Raw genomic sequence first — 17,182 nt, 5'->3', positions numbered from 1 at the left:
ATTGGGTCAATTCTTGGGTAAGCAGCTGGTAGTCTGCGCCGCAGCAGTGCACCACCACCCATGTGCGCCTTGCGCTACCCATCCTATTGCCCACTCAATGCACGCCTACTACAAATATGTGTTCATTCAGCTCCTCCACCACCAAGCTGTAAGAACACACACACAAACCCAACTGTCACCACCACCACACTACGCTGACGCATTTCGAACTCAACCAGAGTTCATCATCAGCGCAACAGAACTGTTCACCACGCTATCAGATGTTAGACAGTGAGTGAGTTAGTTCAGTGAGGCAATTAATTGAAGATTGAAGAAAACCAGAAATGGCTTGATTCAACAGCAGATAGTAACACCTCGTCAAACCTTTTTTTAGAGGCCCCAGTACAGTCGAACAAACTGATTCATATACCTACCAGGGTGAAACTTTTTAATACTCGATGTCACTATGATTTCCCTGACAAAAGTATGGGATGCCACCTGCATCGTGTACCAAGCTGGCACATGATTCAGTTTGTTTAACTATACACTCGAACCAGCTGAATCGTGACCCACTGTGGAACCTTTTCCCAGAAAAAATCATAGTGACATCGCATTACTACTAACGGAATTAATCATGACACTGTGAGAATGTTATACGGTAAGTCAGAATCAAATGGTTCGACTGTACTTCAAGCTCACTTCAGACCATCACATCACTGTCGTGAAAAGAACCAACCGCATAAGTGTATAATACTACCGACCGTGCTTTCAGGTACCTGCTGACATCAGCTTTGGTAGTGGATCCCCTGTACCTCCAACATTGCTACGACCACACCGCGATCGACTACCGACACTGGGGCATCCCGCTCTCTCGCCGCTTCCGCTCGCTCAAGCTTTGGTTCATGCTGCGAAGCTACGGCGTCTGCGGCTTGCAGAAGTATGTGCGCCGTCACTGCGAGCTGGCCAAGTACTTCGAGCAACTGGTTCGCAAGGACGATCGGTTTGAAGTCTGCAACCAAGTTACGGTTAGTTTGAGTCAAATACTGAAGCCTTGTCCCACCGCCGGCGAAGAAGCGTTTAGTTATCGATTATTTTCTCGCCCAAGAAACGAATAATTTTGATTCAATCCCGTGTCAGTAAAATAAATAAATAAATATCATGGGACACTTGACACAAAGTGACCTAGTCCCAAACTAAGCAAAGCTTGTACTATGGATAACGCAACGGCAACGGATAAACCTACTTATATAAATAAATACATACTTAAATACATAACAAAAAAAGAGAGCACACATAGTACCTAATAGCTGATCGCCGGCGTTCACACTGCCGGCGAGAACTCTTTCCCCATTAGTTTGGCGCAGCGACCAGAGTTATTAAAAATAAAACTCACTCAGCGATGCTCGCTTAGCGGTGAGAACTCACACCGAGCGAACAACTATCCGTAATTTTTACTCGTATAATAGGCCAACGACAAAACGCTGCCATTGCTCGCTAACTCGTATCTAGTCTCTAGCTCTACTTGCTTCTTATTCATCGTCGGTGGTGGGACAATTTTGCCTTATATTTCGTATATAGGTAGTGCCTCAGCGTCTACTTATGTTTGAATATTATTTTATCTAATTATGTAGGTATGATTAAAATAGCACGTGAAGAGGATTGAAGCGGAGCGTGCAAATATATCTGACATGTCCTACCTACCGATCCTAATATAGAAATATGTAGAGTTGTACCAGACATTTATGCACGCTTTGCTGTGTCAGATATTGGTGGCTGTAATTACGAGTAGCATCAAAGTTCCAAACTAACGAGTCTTGTTTCCCAGCTGGGTTTGGTGTGTTTCCGCCTGCTGGGTGGCGGCGAGGAGACGGGGCCGCAGCAGGACGAAATCAACAAGAAGTTGCTAACCAATATCAATGCTTCGGGCAAGATCCACATGGTGCCGGCCAACGTGCGCGACCGCTTCGTCATACGGTTCTGCGTGGTCGCACAGCACGCCACGCGCGAGGACATCGGTACACGCATATATTGATACTTATGTCTAGTCGACACAATCAGTCGCATATTTTTTATGAAATAGGGGGCAAACGAGCAAACGGATCGCCTGATGGTAAGCGATTACCGTCACCCATGGACACCTGCAACACCAGAAGAGTGCGTTGCCGGCCTTTTAGGTAGGAGTACGCTCTATTCTTGAAAACTTGAAGGTCACATCGGTCCGGGAACACCGCAGGCGACAGTCATTCCAGAGTTTGCTGTGCGAGGCAGGAAATTTCTGGAAAAACGCACAGTAGAGGACTGCCAACCATCTAAATGGAGAGGATGGAAGTGTTGTCGCGTAGGGCGATGCGAAGGATGCGGCAGGGATCAAGCCGAACAGCTCCTCGGAGCACTCCCCGTTGTATACTACGCAGCGCCAAGGAGTCAAGCCGCTCTCTGTTGTATGCGGTCCAGGGGGAGAAGCTGGTACAGGGGAGCCCCTGCCCACAGATGAGAACAGTATTCCATATGTGGGTGAACTTGCGCCTTATAAAGCTGGAGGCGATGGGCCGGAGTGAAATACTATCTCGATCTGTTGAGCACGCCGAGGTCTTTGAGGTTAATTTAACCTTACCTTATTTAGCGGCTGTTTCGCTACTAAATGATAAGTTTTATTGAAGTTTTGTCAGAATTAACAGAGACGGCATCACACATATTTGCCTAATGGTGCAACAGGTCCTTAGTAGAGACACTGAGTACCTACATACCTACTTACTGCTAGTACCTAGTGCCTATTCATCACCACAATATTGGCATGGATTGTCACAGATGCAATTTCAAAATCGCCCCCATGCCATAAGGTTTTCTTAACAGGTGATATATCGCTACATGGCGCTAGTGTCAGGAGATAGGTAGGTAGGTACTAATAATCTTTGCAGGAGGCCTGTTTGCTGTTGCTTGCGATTGGCTCATTTTGTTCTACCCTTGTTCTACCAGTCACAAACATACACTACACTTTGACACTAATGTCAAAGTTGTCCAACGGAACTAGTTGCCAACTAGCCTGTCACAGAAACACTCATTAAAAAAAGTAGTCAGTTAACCATATCTATCAATTTCTCTTTCTTGATTATCTACAGAAACAGCATGGGATATCATAACGGACTTCGCAACAGAACTCCTGGAAGGACCCGACAAAGAACGGGTAAGCTTCTTGTCCAACAACCAGTTTGACTTTAGGCACGTGCGATCTTTAGAAGAGGCTGTCAATGCATTATGTGGTATACCAATGATGGTATGGGGGCAAGGTAATAATCCTGCCAAGTCGAGTGCAAACTAATAGTTACTAGGTACAATTTAAATTAAAATATAAAAATTTACTGTCCAACAAAATCATTTTTAGTTGTAATCATACAACCCTCCTATAGAACCCTTTTAGTTGCGCCATGTCCGTCCGTCCGTTCGTCTGTACCCGCCGCGGTTTATTAGCATATTTTTAGCGCTAGAAAGCTGTAATTTTGAATGGATATTATTTCTTAACTACGCAGACAAAGGGGAAATTACAATTTTGAAAAACATATTTTTTGGGCATAAAATGTGTAGGGAGATGATGATGTTTCTTTTCTCTTCTAATCCCAGTCAGTATGTTGCTAATTTAACAATGCCTCACCCAACTCTTTATTTAATAGATATTGGCCAAAAAGACTTTAGGAATGTCTCAAAATTGAAATTAGAAATATGAAAATAATTTTGCATGTCATTTTTTTATTTTCACATTACATCTTACCATTAATTTGTGTGTCATTTGATTAAGTAAATTTTGCGATTTGTTGTTAGTGATAATTCATAGTGTAAAAATCGTTAGGCAAATTAGATCCAAGCAAAAATGATAGGCACAAAAACGAAAGTTAATTTGTAACATAAAACAATTACATTTACAAATAAACCACAAATCACAAACTTTGCTTAGTAAATGTGAAAATAAACCAACTCGTAATAACGTGAAATAAGAATGTAATAATTTGGATTCAAATGTCGTGAGAATAACATGCGGCTATTATTTCTTAAATAAATTTATTAATTTATTTATTTAAGAAATAATAGCCGCATGTTATTCTCACGACATTTGAGTTTGACAACTCTTTAGAGTTAGACGAGGCATTGCTAAGTTTGCAGCTAAATCTCTTAAGTAGTTTGAAAATTGGAGACTTAATTTAACCTTTAATTTTTTTTTATAAAACGTGTGAAGTCCAAAATTTTAATTTGTTTATTTAGTTTTGCATAGTTGCAAAACTTTTGCAAAGTGCATCTGATCATTCTGGTCCTGTTCGCACCTCAACATATACACCGTGTTTTTATTTTGATTTCCGTTACCTTCAGCACACGGCTCAGTTCATAGATATGAACTACCAAATAATTAACTTCTTGGTCAAATAAAAAAAAAACTTTTTTTTTTATCATAAAAATATTTTTTAGGGTTCCAAAGGGTAAAAACGGAACCCTAGTACTAAAACTTCGCTGTCCGTCCCTCCGTCCGTCCGTTTGTGCGTCTGTTACCAGGCTGTATCCCATGAACCATGATAGCTAGACAGTTGAAATTTTCACAGATTATGTGTAACAGTGGCCGCTATTACAACAAATACTAAAATCAGAATAAAATAAATATTTAAGGGGGCTCCCATACAACAAACGAGTTTGTTTGGTAATGTCTAATGTGGTACAGATAGGTAATGGTATGGAACCCTTTGTGCGCGAGTCCGACTCGCACTTGGCCAGTTGTTTTACGCATATAATAGCTTCACAATCATTTTTTATAGTTAAATTGTAAAAAAAATAACTTAGTGGCACTGACGTGACACATTATAAGAGAGACATCAAAAAAATCCACACGTTTAACTTTCTTTTGCTAAATATGTGTGAATTAAAAACGGATAGTACCTGTAAATTTTCCCTTAAAGTTAACGGAAATCAAAAATAACACGGGGTATAGGGTGGTAGAACTGACGTGATGCTATGTGGTTGTGTACTTAATGCTTTGTGCAGCATTTTTAACAATAAAACTTTAAATTAAAATAGGACCGTGGCGGTAGCTTCATGGCAGCTACATATCTATAATAAGTGGAAAATGACCGCAACCTAGTGTTCCATTTTTCTTTCCTTTATGTTGACAGCACGGGTATTTTTTATGGACCAGTTTAAATCGAATTTTTGTCTGTATTCGATTAGCAGCAACACGTTGTTACCTAGATTTCTTTATTTGCTTGCTAATTTAACCAAAGTATGATATTTTTGAAAGATCGATAATATGTATTTTAATAACATCCATAAATAATTTGTTCTTGGTATGTATGTAACTCGTAAAGTTGGTAGTTATTTATGCTGGATCTAGGCGACATAAAAATATTTTTATTTGCTCTAGTGCATAAAATAAAAGCTTCGTCTAAGTAAGACCAACGTAATCGGATGTCAACAGCCAAAAACAAAAAAGTTTCTATATATTTTTTTAATAACTTTCATTTTAGTAAAACTAAAAATCAATCAAATCAGTCCAAATAAACCAATAAAACTAAAAAATTATAAATATATAGTAATGCATGAAAAATAAAAGGTACTTACATATTTCCTCGCGATCGAAGTGAAAAGCAGAGTATAAAACTCGAGCATTAGGAAAACCCATTTTCCCCTCGACGTGTCTATCCATAGGCTATATGAACGTCTTGGGTAAAATGGCTCGTTTTATGCTCTTGTTGTACAATCAACTATTGTTATACTAATCAATTGCTATTTATCTATGTTGTAGTCAGAAAGTCATACTAATAATACTTTTTTTATGAGTTGACAATTATCTATTCTGTGAAATTGGTGACCCACTTTATGTTTGTACTTACATATTTTAAGCGACCCATAGAAATGTGTTTATTTTTTTATTGTCCATCTTCTTCCCTCCATATCTCATGAAAAAAGAGAAAAAAATTAGGTATAGAATCTTTTGTAGATACTTATTTATGTCTTAGAACATTTTTTGCTGTGGGCCAGCGTTTACGAGTTACTTACGAAAAATTAAAAAAGGGACCTTTACACCCCCCAAATTAGCTTCACCCCCACCCACAACTACATATTCAGTTCATATAATGAAGAAGCACTAATTTGTTATTTTAATTTGAATGGAAATAAAAAAATTATGTAGGTGTTTGCATTTTTATTTTGTTTTGTTATGTCACGATTTTGTAATCATCATCATCATCAGCCCACCAGGCCGGCCCAGCATAATATATCACGTCCCACTACCGGGTACAGGTTTGTTTTCATACAGAAATTGTAACAGCTGCATAAAAATTGTTAACAGCTTCACAGCCGTTGTTAGGGGTTGGTAATAGTACCTACCTAAGGTAACGATTGACGTATTCACTTAATAATTATTTTTAACGACATACATACATACCACAGAGTACATACATACCTACTACTTTAATCAAATTAATGTAGTGACGCAATAACTTTATCATACGATTATAGTTCCTCTAATAAAGTATGCTGAGAAAATATAGAACAAATATAATCAATCACGATACCACTGTCAAAGATCTTGCACATTCAAGGCGACCGGACGCAACAATATTGGCTATATTTATATTACGCTCTAACCCCCTTATTCATAAACGACAATCAAACCTATTTTAGTTAAAATGCCGCTAAAATTCGTTTGTCCTTATCTGTCACTTCGACATTTGTATTTGTTAGAAAGGGACAAAGCATTTGTTAGTTAACATAGGCTTGTTAAGTTTTATGAATAAGGGGTTCGTCTTCCGAAGTCGTCTTCTAAACCTTGACGTCTGACAAGATGATGTAGGACGCTCAGTAGGCGGGCCCATCATCAACCGACTCATCTCTAGTCCAACCCACTCAACGACTTATAGATATGTACTCTTTCACCGTCTGAAATGACAATTATTAACATTACATACTATTATTATTATTTAAATTCTCCACATTGTTGTCACTATCATTGGTTTGCTTTATATCAACATTCAGATCTATGATTAACATAAAAAATATCTATAAACCCAACTAGGACGGTCAAATTTTACCCTAAAGACGCAAAAACGTGATGTATTTTGGACTTGTTATTGTTATGGACCCGTTTGAAAGTGCATTTTACAAGCAAAAAAACCGGCCAAGAGCGTGTCGGACACGCCCAAAATAGGGTTCCGTAGCCATTACGAAAAAATAGGAATATTCCAAGTTTAGGTATGTTTTATACCTTAGGCTCCTATTTACTCTTAAACTACTAATAATTCTAAAGAAAATTTAACCGTTATAGTTTTCCTTGTAGCTTGTTTCCGAGCTTTACGGTGAAGGAAAACATCGTGACCTGCACAAACCTGCGAAGCAATTCAATGGTGTGTGTGAAGTTCCCAATCCGCACTGGGCCCGCGTGGGAACTACTGCCCAAGCCCTCTCATTCTAAGGGGAGGCCTGTGCCCTGCAGTGGGACGTATATAGGCTGGGATGATGATGATGATGAGTTTTCCTTGTAACTTTGAAATACTTACTACCATTCTGATTTTTTTCTAATTTTTTCACCCACCGGTTTAGATTTACTTAATGAAAATTTGCAGTTTAAAATTGAATATTTTGCAAACAAATCACTGAATTGAAAAATCGTTTTGGCAACCCCCTAATGGTTTTAAAAGACCTATCCAACGATACCCCACACTACAAGATTGGATGAGGAAAAAAAAACTCCCACTTTACGTCTATGGGAGGTACTTAAATTTTTTTTTGAATTTTTTTATTGTACCATTTTATCGGCAAAGTTTACATATATATTCGTGCAAAATTACAGCTTTCTAGCATTGATAGTTCCTGAGCAAAGCCGCGGACGGACAGACAGACAGACAGACAGACATGGCGAAAATATAAGGGTTCCGTTTTTGCCATTTTGGCTACGGAACCCTAAAAATGTTAATACTTGCCCTGACAGTTGCTGCTGTAGACAGTTTGACCACGGTTTGACACGTGCGGATCGCACTCGGATGGTAAACCGCTCAGCATAATTTCCGCTACTTCGCCATTTTCCTACCCATATCATGCAGCTGTTGAACTAATGAGGCAATACAAAACCACTCATAGAATTAAAGTCCGAGAACTCCATGCGATAAAGCTTCCGGAGTACCAGTACAGTCACGATATTTAATTTGGGACCCACTTAAGATCAAATATCTGTCATTTTGTATGACAATTTAAAGGATTCTTTGACGAAATGGGTCTCAAATTACCGATGGTGACCGTACCTACACGCTGACCTTTGAATAAGTAAATATCATGAAAGACACTTGACACAAATTGACCTAGTCCCAAAGTAAGCAAAACTTGTGTTATGGATACTAGGCAACAGATAAACATGCTTAAATATATAGATAGATACATACCTAAATCCCAAGACTGGCTGGTCTGCATCTTTTGGCGCACGTTAAAGGCAACGTGCCGCACGGTTTTGCGTTACGGCGCTGTGCCAGTACCACTACCATGATCGGGGTTTTTTTGATATGGCGTTTGCTAAGTATAAGTTTTTTATGTGGCATACTTCCATGTGTTGTGATAGTTTTATTTTTATTTTATATAAACAAGTGGTACAAGTGAGTGGAAAATTACAAGCCACTATTGAAAACCCCTTAGTCATCGCGTTTCAATCCGCGTACAAACTTAAGCTATACCTAGGTACATAAGATCCCTGGTGGATCAAACCTGGTTATCACAGGCCAGCTAGTATTTTTTTAAAGTTCGTTTCAAAAGTAGACTTATGCAAGGCGGGTTGACTCGTTGTACCTATATAGCCAACGTGACAGCATGATACAGCGTTGATAGCATGTCCAATAAAATTATGTGATTATCTATGTGTTGTATAGAAACAATTACAACAGACCGACACTCAGCTCAACATAGTATATCTCAACTGAAGACTGAAATAGTATTTGATATTAAACTCACATTATCCTGGACCCATAACCTGATAGGAAGAGTTGGGATTTTGATTACAGTGGAGATAAGTAGAGTATGATACGCTTACGGAACGAAGCAGGGCTGTGTACACAATTGATATCCGCATTAAGTAGCTAAAATATACCTAAGTCTTTTATTGTAAAGTTAAAATACATATCTGTTCGTCGTGGCAGCGGTAAAGGAAAATAAAGAAACCAAATGCAATAACATACGAGTATTTTAGGCAGACGCACACTATCCAACCAAAATCCAACCGGAAGTACCAGCGACATCTAGCGGCTTACGGCTTTCTCTAGAGCCATTCTAGAGCACACCTGTCGGACGTTGATGGAACTAATAATAAAATCAGCCAAGTGCGGCACGTGACTTTAAAAAAAATTAGCACTTGAAACCGCGGACGGACGGACGGAAATAAATATATAGACGGATTGATATGCCGAAATTACCTATAAGTTTCCTAGTTTAGATTTTTTTTATAGATTTAGGCGTTTATAGGAGGGCTATATTTAAAATAAAACGTATAAAACCTGATTTGATTCTCCGCGAAGTAGTGCAATCAAGTTATGAAAAAGATTCGCGCTTGCGTATATTGTAGTCGCGTACAGTCGTGCTTGATCGCACTACTTCACGCAAGAGAAAATCAAAATTTATCTATTTTACCTATTTTCCTTCTTACGACTACTGAAGCCTAAAAATGGCTATTCAAATTCCAGGATTTGAACGAAGAGCGAGCGCGCCGACACCGCGCCGCGCTGGCTCACAAGCGCTCCTTCTTCGTGCGCATGGTTAGCGACCCCAAGATCTATAACCCGGCGATCAACAAGACGCCCCCGCCGGTGGCCGCGTCGCCCTGCTCCCCGCCGCCCGCGCCCCCCGCCCCCGAAACCCCCGACACCCCGTGCGATGCGGATGGAATGCAGCTGCAACCACCCACGCCGTACGTACGGGAGAATATGTCACAGACGAAAGCGAAATTATGTCTTTAAATAGTTAACATGGTCCTAACGGTCGACCATTGACGGCTCATTTACCCTTCGGGAGGTTGGGGCAGGAGTATTGGGGTTGTGAGCTTGTGATCATTTGTGCTGTGCCTATTTCTTTTTCTTTATTCTTCTATTTAGTTGTTGTTGCATAAATAAATGTATTTATTTTTATCTTATCTCTTTTTTTTATGAAATCTAACAGGATATCCGCAATACGCAGGGATAAATGAACCACCCGTTCATTTGAGCCAAAAATTATATATGCAAGGTCCACCCGGATTGCTACCACCATCTTGCTCGCTAATCCTGCCGTGAAGCAGCAGTGCTTGCACTGTTGTGTTTCGGCGTGGAGAGTAAGACAGCCGGTGAAATTACTGGCACTTGAGGTATCCTTTCTTAGGCAATCCCCCTGGTGTTACGAGCTCTTATTTTGCGTAAAAATATAATTTACCTTTGTCATAAATTCTAAACTGCGGTGGTAATTATTTTTTATGTGGTTTTGAATGAATTACGTCAGTATTAAGGGCTTATTATTTGTTTTTTATTTTTGTTCATTATTTTTTTATGTTTCCTGAGTTTTGCGTGGCGTTACTTCATGATTGTCTTGTTGGTTTCTTCCCAGGCAGTGGTAAGTGGTACTAATGTAAGATCGATTTAAGATGTCCCTGTTTAAGATAGCTCTTGCAGAGTGATACCAAAAAGTTGGCAATGTTTTTTGACGAAGATTTAAGTACTGTCACAGCAGGTAAGGTATCATTATAAAGTGCCTCTATCATAAATAAATCGAAAGTGAATCGCGTAGTTACAAGGGTACAATCTTTTAATTGCAAATGATATGTGTAGGTACATTGCGTAGGTACATCTGCCAAAGAAATCAAAATCAGTAAGAAATTGATTGTGAAAAGGTTCCACCCTGATATGCGATTAAATTTCTTATGCGAAAACGTTTTGGATTAGGTATAAAGATATGTCATGTAACGTTGTTCCCAAAAACTTTCCCCGCCAGTCAGAGAAAATCTACCCTGCAAGAATCTTCCACCTCACTCACTCAGTTTTTGAATCCATTTTTTTGCACTTGCAAATAATTATTCAGATTTTTTTCATATAAACCGTCAGACAGTTTCAAACACAAAAAAGTATTAAGAAAATAGGTATACAGACGTACTGATCTGAGTGATGCACGAATATAAATTTCTTCAATTCAATTCATAGACGTACCTAAATGGGAAAATTTATCACGTCTATTAACGAATTTTACCTCCACGTTTTAGGAAGCAAGCGTCTTGGATCAGCTGGCCGCTTGCGTTCTTCTTCCAAAGCGTGGACCACGACGCCAACGATCTGCCGCTTAGGTAACATAACAGCTAGAATAATAATAGGTACCATAAATAGGTAATTAATTAGTCATGTTCACTATTTCCTGTTCCATTGTATGTGAAATCCATACTAATATTATAAATGCGAAAGTGTGTGTTTGTGTGTATGTTTGTCCGTTTTTCATGCCGTAACGGAGCGACGGATCGACGTGATTTTTGGCATAGAGATAGTTTATGGGCCCGAGAGTGACATAGGCTACTTTTTATCCCGGAAAAATGCAGTTTCCGAGGGAACAGCGCGCGATAACCGAATACCACGCGGGCATTTGACATTTGAGTAGCTGATTACTTTTTTACTCTGTCACATTAACATATTTGTCATATTGTATGGCGCTAAGTACGTGGTTGGAAACGACAAAGTACAAAAGTAACCAGCTACTTTGATACTGACTGTACAGGCACCAGCACCAATATCTGACACAACAAAGCCGGCATAAATATCTGATAATGACTCTACTTTAAGGCCGATATGATGCGTCAGATATTTTGGCACGCTCCACTGTGGCAGGTAGGTATAATGCAGGTGACTGTTTGTAGGGCTACTATGAAATTAGAAAATCGAAGTTCGTATCGTTCGGTCCCTCTGACACTCTATTTAATACGAGAGCGAGAGGGGCGGTACGATACGAACTTCGATTTTCGAACTTCGGAGTAGGCCCTCTCTATTATGGTTTTAATTGTACTCGGCAGGTTCCGTCACCTAGACACGATGGTCCGCCTGAAGAGCCCGGGCGGCGGGCGCCGCGGCTCGTCCCCGGGCGCCTCGCCGGAGCGCCGCGCGCCCTCCCCCTCCCACTGACCGGCCTGGCCGCGCGCCGTCCCACTTGTACTCCCCAACCGTTAATAAACGTCTTGAGCATTCATTACAAGTTTCATTGGTCTAGAAATATATTTTCTGTTAGTGTTGTAGATATTTTATTTTCATTATTAATATCCATACCTACAGCATACAGTTGCAACTGCAACTGAGGAAATAATAAAGATAGAAGAGTATAAAAATTGCATAAAATAATATTTAACGTACTGTTGGCGAAAAAATTAATGTAAGAAACTTTTTTTAACTGTCGCATTTCACTCCATGTGACTCCATCAACAACTGTTACATTCCTTTCACACACTCGCTACTCTAGCGCCCCTCTGGAGGGGTTTGGAACTGTTATTTACAGCTTACAGCTGGCACTTTTGTACTGTTCTTCTACAGTTCTTCTATATGAAAGCTCTTTACTTACCCTATACTATCACGAGCACCACTCAAAAAAATAATAGTCATTGATTTTGGAGCAGTAACAAAAGTCTATAAGGTTTAGTTTAAGGTGGTAATATTATTTCTAACAAAAATAGACCCAAAAACTTGAAAATAATTTCCTACTAGCTTGAAGTTGGTGTCTCAGTACGAGCCAGCAGGAGTGATTGAAGCCCAATATATAGTATGATGGTGAGGTAGACGATTATAGTGCCACTCCTGCTGGCTCGTGCTGAGGCACCGGCTTCGAACTAGTAGAAAATTATTTTCAAGTTTTTTTTTTGTAGACGCTAATTTTTTTTTTGGAGGTTGTTATACTTTTTTATTAAAAATTTACCTTATATCTCACTTTTTAGTGTTTTTTTGCCAAAGTACATCTCACAACGATTCCATTAAACCCCAAAAAAAAACTAGTTTCACCAAACGCGAGATAATCATACATACATAGGTCAAATCAAGTGTTTTTGAAGTCGGTTAAAATACCAAAGCCTTCTCCCTTCCCTTCTCGCATGAAAATCGGTTCAGCCAAATGCGAGTTCATCGCGGACAAACATACATACATACGTATAGATCAAACTGAGAACCTCCTTTTTTTTTGAAGTCGATTATTAAAATCACCATCGACACAAACGCGATACGCACGCGAGTTATACACGAGTAGCCATATGGCTACTTTATGGAAATAAGAACGCGCTGTCAACTCAACGTTTCATAAAAGCATGTCGACAAAAGCAAACGCAAACGTTGTGAGCAAAGGCTGTAAAATGACTTTACATTAAGACTTGTTGTAGGTACACTGACTGTTTTAGGTTGTGAGGACCATTAAAAAATACAATGAATCGCTTATAGAAAAGTATAATAGTAACTCAAGTTATATCAACTATCAGAATAAGTCGTATCTTACAACAAATCTATGCAATATTGTGAGTTCTGATGTGCCCATCCCAAGCTGATGAGTAGAGTACATTCCTATTGGCGGTGTCCCACGCTACGCCGCGCACGTAGTTGCTGTGTAGGTGGCGGTCGTGATACATTACTCTCGACTTGTCTTGCAGTTTTTCGCATACAGAAACGATTTTGTTGTCACAGCATACTGCTATTCTTCCAGTACTGCAAATAAAGTTAAGAATATGATTGTACTAAAACTACTACAAAGTGTAAGTAAACCTTGAATTAAATTATAGTTGTCGCTTTTCCAAATTTCAATGATAATGATTAGGAAAAATATAATTAGATCATTTAAAATTACAGACTGAATATTATACAGAGAAAAGATCTGAAGAAGAGAGAACATCATCAAGGAGTAGGTAACATAGGCTACTTTTTAACCTGGGAAAATACAAAGTTCCCATAGGACATACTTACATGAAGTCGCAGCCAACAGATAGTTTAGCCATAAAATTTAAACAGTAAAATAATAACTTCATCCTTACTCTGGTTGCACAGCAATCTTATGCACAGGTGCCGGAAAGTCACACAAAGTGGTAACGGTTTCTGGCTGTCTCGCATCCACGACCCGGAGCACCCCTGCATCGTCGCCATACACCAATTGGTTTTCATCAAACCATTGTAAACAGCGAATACCACAATCATTCTTCACTAAATCTGAAAAGTGCATAAAAAGTGTTGATCTGTATTTAAGTTTAATTAAAGAAAGTTACAGAGAATTTATATATATAATCATGGTTTTAATTTATGGTGCATGATGACAAAACTATCTTGTCTCTAGACTTAGCAGTTAAAATTTCGGATTTTACATGGAACTCATGGGAATATCGGAATAAAAAGTATCATACCAGACATCCAGCTATTCACAAACCAAATTTTATTTTCAAATAAAAAATAAACAGGAAATAAAACATAAATATTATAAATTTGGTGATAAACATACGCCCATACGCACACTCACAAACATTCGCATTTATAATACAAGTAGGACTCTAGTTACCAAGGTTTTTATTTTTTGCTGTTCAGTTTTTTCAGTGGTTTAATTATTTTGTTAAATGTTTTTATTTTACACTTTTTTCTCACCCTTGGGGTAATTTTTTTTTCCAAATTTATATAATACCAACTTAAAAGTATACCCTATCCAATAAAAAAAGAATTTTGAAAATCGGACTACTCTGTAAAAAAGTTATGCCTGGTCATGCAGTACAATCAGTGACTGAACAATCAATCATCCCCTGTTTTCCTACCCTTCATCCCAGCCTATATACGTCCCACTGCTGGGCACAGGCCTCCTCTCAGAACAAGAGGGCTTGGGCCATAGTCCCCATGCGGGCCCAGTGCGGATTGGGAACTTCGCACGCACCATTGAATCCCTTCACAGGTTTGTGTAGGTTTCCTCACAATGTATTCCTTCACCGCAAAGCTCGTAGGCCACCATGGCTTCACTAGGCCACCACGGCTTCCACTTCTCTTAGGGTAGAAATATTTTTTACAAATTTAAATGGGACCACCCTTGGGTATATGCTTTCTAATAAAAAAAGAATTATCAAAATCGGACTAGTCTGTAAGAAGTTATGCGTGGACATACATAAAAAATAATATGCGTCGACTTGAGAACCTTCTCCATGTTTTTCGTTGGTTAATAATTATACTATTATCTTTCAATTACCTAACACTGGCTTATCTATGTTGTCATCCCACAGAGTGACATACATGTCTAAAGATCCTGAAGCAAAGCTGGTTGTGGACTTAGGCCTCACAGAAACATCAGACACAGTAGCACTGTGTGCTAAACTGTAATTCCTTATACAAATCATGTCACTGAGATCCCACACCTGTAAAATATAAAAAGTAGTTATAAATTTACAGTTAAAATTGTAGCAGTATCTCAATTTCTATTGGACGAACAATTATGTAACATACACATATTGTATATTATACTTGATAGCAATTTTCTACACCTTTTTAACACAATAGATGTAATATTCCAGGGATGGCAAACCAGCCAGTCTCCAATTAAACTACCTATTGCGACTATAGGTCCAGTTCATGGTGACAAGGTAGAAAAGTACATGTACATATCAGCTGTAGCATGCCCACTGTTGGACATAGGCATCCTTCATAGGCTGATACTACTTGGGGGCCATCCTAATTAATGAACTAATTGCTATTTTGTCCAAAAACTGTATTCAATAATCATGTTTTACTAGGTCTGGCCTTGCAGCCTAGGGAGATTGCAGCTCAAAAAAAAATATTACATCTACCCTGAGCAAAAAATTTTCATTTTTTTTTATAATACAGAAAACTACCTTGATATGGCTATCTGCACCAGCTGTAACATATTGTTTTTCAGCTTCGAGACAGTCCACAGCCATGATCATGCTGTCATGCTCTGCAACAGTTGCTTCATCCTTCCACTGTTTCCATGCCTCATTCTCGTTGATGCTCCAGATGCTGAGTGCACCACTGTCATCACAGATTAAAACCTAGAAAAAGAATTTAAGATGCCTTCTGTTTTGGTACATGGGTCACTCACATACTATAAGTCGAGAAAGGACCAAAATATTCCAAAACAATCTATGGCTTCTTAAGGAGAGCTTGAACAGAAAGCCGACTGTGAATTGGGACCATCTTGAAAAAGAACTAGTTTTAGTTTAGTTTAATTATCCATTCAATATAAAATTACAGAATGATTTACTTTACATAAATGTCAAGTTACAAGACTTTATATTGACATCATCAAAGTACTATGGAATGGTTTGGAACATATTGGGCATAATATCTCGTTGTAAGTAAATGACCCATGTGTTTATTTTAACAATCAAGTCTCTCTTAGTAGTACTATCTATACATATCTTGACGCTAAGATTTGACTGTACGCATTTGACTGTACCAAAGTCCACTGGTATGAATGATAGCCTAATTACCTTAGAAGAGCTCCCAACAAAGCAGCCATCAGCAGATCCATAGTCAAGTTGAATACTTCTCATTGATTTGGGGTTAATTTCCTGTGCCTCTGAAATGCTTCTAAACACTGCAGCTCCTCCACTCCAATAGCGCCCAGTCAATTCTGAACAGCCAACAAGGACACTGCCATCTGCAAATTTAGAAATTATAGATTACTTATTTTTTTGTGCCTACTGAGAAGTAAAATATCAATAAAATTCAGAAGGAATGTTTTTACTACAAGAAAGTTACCTGGGTGAAGCTTAATATAATCTAGATAGGATGGTGCTTCATTCCCAGTCGTGTCTGTTCTGTATACTTCGGCATTTAGATGAGGAGGTACGATTTTATTACTATTCTCCATTGTCTGAGCGATTCTTTCGTCTCAATAAGTTCAATTAACTTCAAATAAAAATGACTTCTGTGAATGGAAATACGAGCCAATCATCAAACTTAATAAAATCCGAAAATTACTGAGTAAGTTAAAGTTACTCGGATCAAATAAAATAAAAATCTCAAAAACACGCGATGCAGCATGAAGATTGATCAGCTTTTATGTTTATATGACAATGACATTTTCCAAATTGTTTTTCTGCTAAAAGAATTCGTTCCTGTCCAAAAGATGCTTGTTTGTTGATTTTTTTTTAGCGTTCCGTAGCCAAATGGCAAAAAACGGAACCCTTATGGATTCGTCATGTCTGTCTGTTTGTCTGTCCGTCCGTATG

General features: G+C 38.7%; 2 protein-coding genes across 3 annotated transcripts in view; one reads left to right on the top strand and one right to left on the bottom strand.

The window, feature by feature from the left end:
- Tdc2 (Tyrosine decarboxylase 2) overlaps positions 1-12,181 on the top strand; it is a 34,832-nt gene extending 22,651 nt beyond the window's left edge. The window contains exons 6-11 of one of the 2 annotated variants that reach the window (XM_074088061.1): positions 752-1,004; positions 1,805-1,994; positions 3,099-3,163; positions 9,675-9,898; positions 11,216-11,296; positions 12,011-12,181. In XM_074088061.1, coding sequence (XP_073944162.1) covers positions 752-1,004; positions 1,805-1,994; positions 3,099-3,163; positions 9,675-9,898; positions 11,216-11,296; positions 12,011-12,119 — 922 coding nt within the window. In that variant the 3' untranslated portion in view covers positions 12,120-12,181. Of the gene's footprint in view, positions 1-751; positions 1,005-1,804; positions 1,995-3,098; positions 3,164-9,674; positions 10,573-11,215; positions 11,299-12,010 lie in introns of those variants that run through there. The other variant, XR_012451408.1, reaches the window with a different exon arrangement.
- Positions 12,182-13,402: 1,221 nt separating this feature from the next.
- On the bottom strand, positions 13,403-17,026 carry LOC141428209 (methylosome protein WDR77-like). The gene is made up of 6 exons (XM_074088042.1): positions 16,710-17,026; positions 16,439-16,608; positions 15,821-15,997; positions 15,181-15,346; positions 13,997-14,168; positions 13,403-13,673 (listed from the first exon to the last, which is right to left on the bottom strand). The coding sequence occupies exons 1-6, from the start codon at positions 16,819-16,821 to the stop codon at positions 13,475-13,477; spliced, it is 996 nt and encodes a 331-aa protein (XP_073944143.1). The 5' UTR covers positions 16,822-17,026; the 3' UTR covers positions 13,403-13,474.
- Positions 17,027-17,182: the final 156 nt, after the last annotated feature.

This window comes from Choristoneura fumiferana, chromosome 5, assembly GCF_025370935.1.
Source record: "Choristoneura fumiferana chromosome 5, NRCan_CFum_1, whole genome shotgun sequence".
Classification (NCBI taxonomy): Eukaryota; Metazoa; Arthropoda; class Insecta; order Lepidoptera; family Tortricidae; genus Choristoneura; species Choristoneura fumiferana.
Note: the sequence above shows the minus strand (reverse complement) of the source record. Positions and strands in the feature narration are given on the sequence as shown.